Source organism: Juglans microcarpa x Juglans regia, chromosome 7S (assembly GCF_004785595.1).
Source record: "Juglans microcarpa x Juglans regia isolate MS1-56 chromosome 7S, Jm3101_v1.0, whole genome shotgun sequence".
NCBI classification, from domain to species: domain Eukaryota; kingdom Viridiplantae; phylum Streptophyta; class Magnoliopsida; order Fagales; family Juglandaceae; genus Juglans; species Juglans microcarpa x Juglans regia.
Genome location: NC_054607.1, coordinates 20,823,620 through 20,827,048, shown reverse-complemented (window position 1 = coordinate 20,827,048; position 3,429 = coordinate 20,823,620). Strand labels below are relative to the sequence as shown.

General features: G+C 39.7%; 1 protein-coding gene across 2 annotated transcripts; it reads right to left on the bottom strand.

The window, feature by feature from the left end:
• Positions 1-573: 573 nt before the first annotated feature.
• LOC121241495 (UDP-glycosyltransferase 92A1-like) lies at positions 574-3,019 on the bottom strand. Of its 2 annotated transcripts, XR_005935724.1 has the most exons (3): positions 1,226-3,019; positions 912-995; positions 574-820 (listed from the first exon to the last, which is right to left on the bottom strand). XR_005935724.1 is itself a non-coding variant. In XM_041139272.1 (1 exon), the coding sequence occupies exon 1, from the start codon at positions 2,771-2,773 to the stop codon at positions 1,274-1,276; it is 1,500 nt and encodes a 499-aa protein (XP_040995206.1). In that variant the 5' UTR covers positions 2,774-3,019; the 3' UTR covers positions 1,020-1,273. The 2 variants fall into 2 exon arrangements, 1 of the variants encoding a protein (XP_040995206.1); XM_041139272.1 differs by lacking the exons at positions 574-820; positions 912-995 and having other exon boundaries at positions 1,020-3,019.
• Positions 3,020-3,429: the final 410 nt, after the last annotated feature.

Below are 3,429 nucleotides of genomic sequence, written 5' to 3'. Positions count from 1 at the left end.
CACATCAATAATGTATTTACTTTTAGTATGTCAGTAAGCAGACTTGTAGATAGACTTTTTCAAACTAGTTGAGGAAAAAAACCACTTTGATTTTCTTGGTGACTATGAAACCGAAGGTTTTTGTCTGTTTGAATAGGTTTTGGTGATTAATTATATCAATAAGAATATAAAAACCCTAACTACTACTCTGATTAAGGCTCGGTTTGTTTTCACAATTCATTTCAACTTATCTCATATCATTATTATAAATTTCTCAAATTCACACACAAAATAAAGTAAACAATTTAATTTTTTCGAATCTCAAAACAAAAATAATATTAAAAAAATATATTTTAATAATTTTTTATTTAAATTTTAACTTTAATCTCAATTTATCTCATCTGTCAAAACAAACAATAACTCAAATGTTCCATTTCCTGATTTTCAAAAGAAAGAAACTCTCACCTACCCTTTTCAAATATGTAGTGGGAGTCCTCATGGATTTTTATTTCATCTTCTTTCTTGATTTGTAAATCTGTTCTGGATTTCATCGACGCACTAAAATTCAATAATTCTTTTGTTGGCCCCCAGTGGCATTTCTTATAAAAAAAAAAAAATTATCACTTTCATGGAAAATGTTATGTACTACAAAACTTGTATTGTCTTGTTATAGCTGGTTGTGAATAAGTTATTTGCATCTCACCAAGCTCAAGTGAAGAGAGATTTTTCAGCTCTCGCAGCACCCAACAGGTGGTCTTTGCCCCTTGAGTCTCTGTCTTCGGAACTTGTAGCCAAGAGGCATGCCCTGTCTTTGGAGGATGCTCTGTTTTTCTATCCCATGCTGCAAAAATGTCATTGTCATGTAGCATCATTTTCACATGTTCATTACTGCGTATCAGCTTAAGCACCAGTTATGAAAAGATCCCTGTTGCCTTTAATCTGGTTTGCCTCTAGCAGTAGATGTCGAAGTAGCTAGGTCCTCCTAATTCTCCCTGATGTCTAGTATCACAGCATTGCTGGAATTTACATTCTGAATACTGTTTTAGTAATAAGATGATACACAGATTATATTCAAAATAGAAAGTTTCTGCTTCAAATTTCTCAATTGCCAATCAAGCAGTATGCAAAAAATGTAAATTTGGAAATAAGACTTCCTAATTTTAATTATAATCATTTATGCTGGTGAAATGCTTCAGATATCTAATCAGAATTGAAACTCTGCACACATTGGGGTACATATTTGAACCTCAAACGTAGTCAAACTGCAATTAGCTAAATATGGCGATATATAGCACTAGTGCTGCTTGAAGCAAGCGGCAACATTATTTTCTATCTGAGTCTGCTGCCTCTTGGACTCTGCAGCACTGAAAAAGTTGTCCATTGCTTTGATGGAAGACCCCCTGAAACCTTCCTCATCTTTCATGGCATTCCTTATGGTCTTCATCACTTGAGAAGCTTTCCTTCTCATTTCATTCCCTTCCTGTGTCTCGTTCATCACCAACTGAACTTTTGAAACTATATCTTCATGTCTAACCTCACAGCTCTTCCCCCTAGCTAACTCCACACAAACTCCAACTTGTTCCTGCAGCAACTTGACGTTGAAAAACTGCTCCGCTGCCATCGGCCATCCAATCATTGGCACGCCGTGACTAAGAGCTTCGAGCACTGAATTCCACCCACAATGGGTCAAAAATGCACAAACAGACTTGTGGCTCAAAATTTCCTCCTGGGGTGCCCATTTCTGCACCAGTAATCCCCTTCCTGAATTCTTGGTCCTCTCTTCGAATCCTTCTGGTAACCATTCTTTGGCATTGAAATCCGAGTTTATGTCAAACCCAACCGGTGGCCTAACAACCCAGATGAAATTCTTGCCACTAGCCTCCAACCCCGTAGCCAACTGCATCATCTGTTTTGCAGAGATCGTATTCATCGACCCAAAAGACACGTACAAAACAGAATTCAGAGGTTTTGTACTCAGCCATTCGATACAAAGCTCCGGACTAATGCCACCTTCCTTCCCAAAAGGTGATCGGTTTTCCGCAGATAACAGGACCGGTCCAATCGACCAGGCAGGCCGGCCCAGTTTGTCCCTAAAGTACGACAATCCAATATGGTCAAATTGCTCCACAGTGTTGAACAATATCCCATCAGATTTCATCCACCCAGAAAGATTCTTCTTCTGAAAGACTGACCAAGCATCTCCACCATCAGCTTCAAGTATATTTGTTGGCAACTGTGTAATATGAACTCTTGAAGCTTCTGGAAAATCAGGCAACGAAAACTCATCGGAATCGACCTTCCTGTGAGGAAGGTTCATCCAAAGGGAATAGTAGTAGGCCAAGCCGCACCCACTTGCGCCGCTGAAGATTGCCTGGAACACGTTTAGCTCTCTGGCAACGTTTGCAGCCCATCCAAAGAAAATATCGACGATAATGCAAAGCGGGGGACGGCCTTGTTGCTCTTCGATGAGATTCTGGATGAGTTTCTTGAAAGCTGGTTCGAGAGAGACAGAAGCTTCTAGGAGGCGGATGACGAGGTGGTAGGGAAGGGCGTCGGTGTTCTCGGTATTGGGTGGGAGACCATGGTCGGAGCTGGAGAAGGGGATCTCAACAAGGTTAATGGAGGATTCAGGAGGGAGAGAGTACCTGAGCTTCTTGATGTTAAGAGGGGTGTTGACAAAGGTAATGGAGTAGTCCGTTCTTTGTTCTATGTGGAGGGCTAAAGCCAGGAAAGGGATGATATGGCCTTGCATCATGAAAGGGAAAAGAACAATGTTCTCTTTTCTCTGTGCCATATTATACTGCTCTTTCAAAGGACCATATATGCAGGGGGGCTTTGAGTATATTTATGCTTATGAACCGAGATTGTAGCTGTGAAGAAGAGAGTTCGAAAGCTCGTTTTGATTACTGGTGGAGGCAGAGTAGTTGAACAGCCTGTATCTTCGGCACCAGATTGATTAGTATTTGCAACGGTTCCATGGTCCACTCAGCCAGAGTCAAAAAGAAGAAAAGGGTGCTGCAAAAGTATGTCACCTACTTTTCGGCTTTTGGAATTGGTGGTCCTTTCCACGACTCCAACTCCAAGACGGCCGGCCTTTCGAGTAATGGCAATGAGTCCATGACAACATATAAGTTGACGATTGACACCGAGGGCCCCAACTGTCTGTCGGACTGTAGTGCTTTCCCGGAAACAGACCGGAATTTTTTTATCTGACAAAAACCAAATATATATATATATATATATATAGATAGAATAATGATATAAGGTCCTGACACAAACGCAGTCTATATTAATACAGGAAACTGTTAGGGCCAGGTGGTCCCGAGAGTTTCCGTCGAAAATGTACAATGCAATTTTTTTTTAATTTATATTTTTTTTATAAAATTACCAATTAAAAAAATATTTTAAAAATAAATAAATAAAATTCAAATCGTAAAAACTCTAATTATT

Bases quoted from the DNA above. Each gene is read 5' to 3' on its own strand.
- LOC121241495 (XM_041139272.1), bottom strand. From the start codon at position 2,773: ATGGCACAGAGAAAAGAGAACATTGTTCTTTTCCCTTTCATGATGCAA.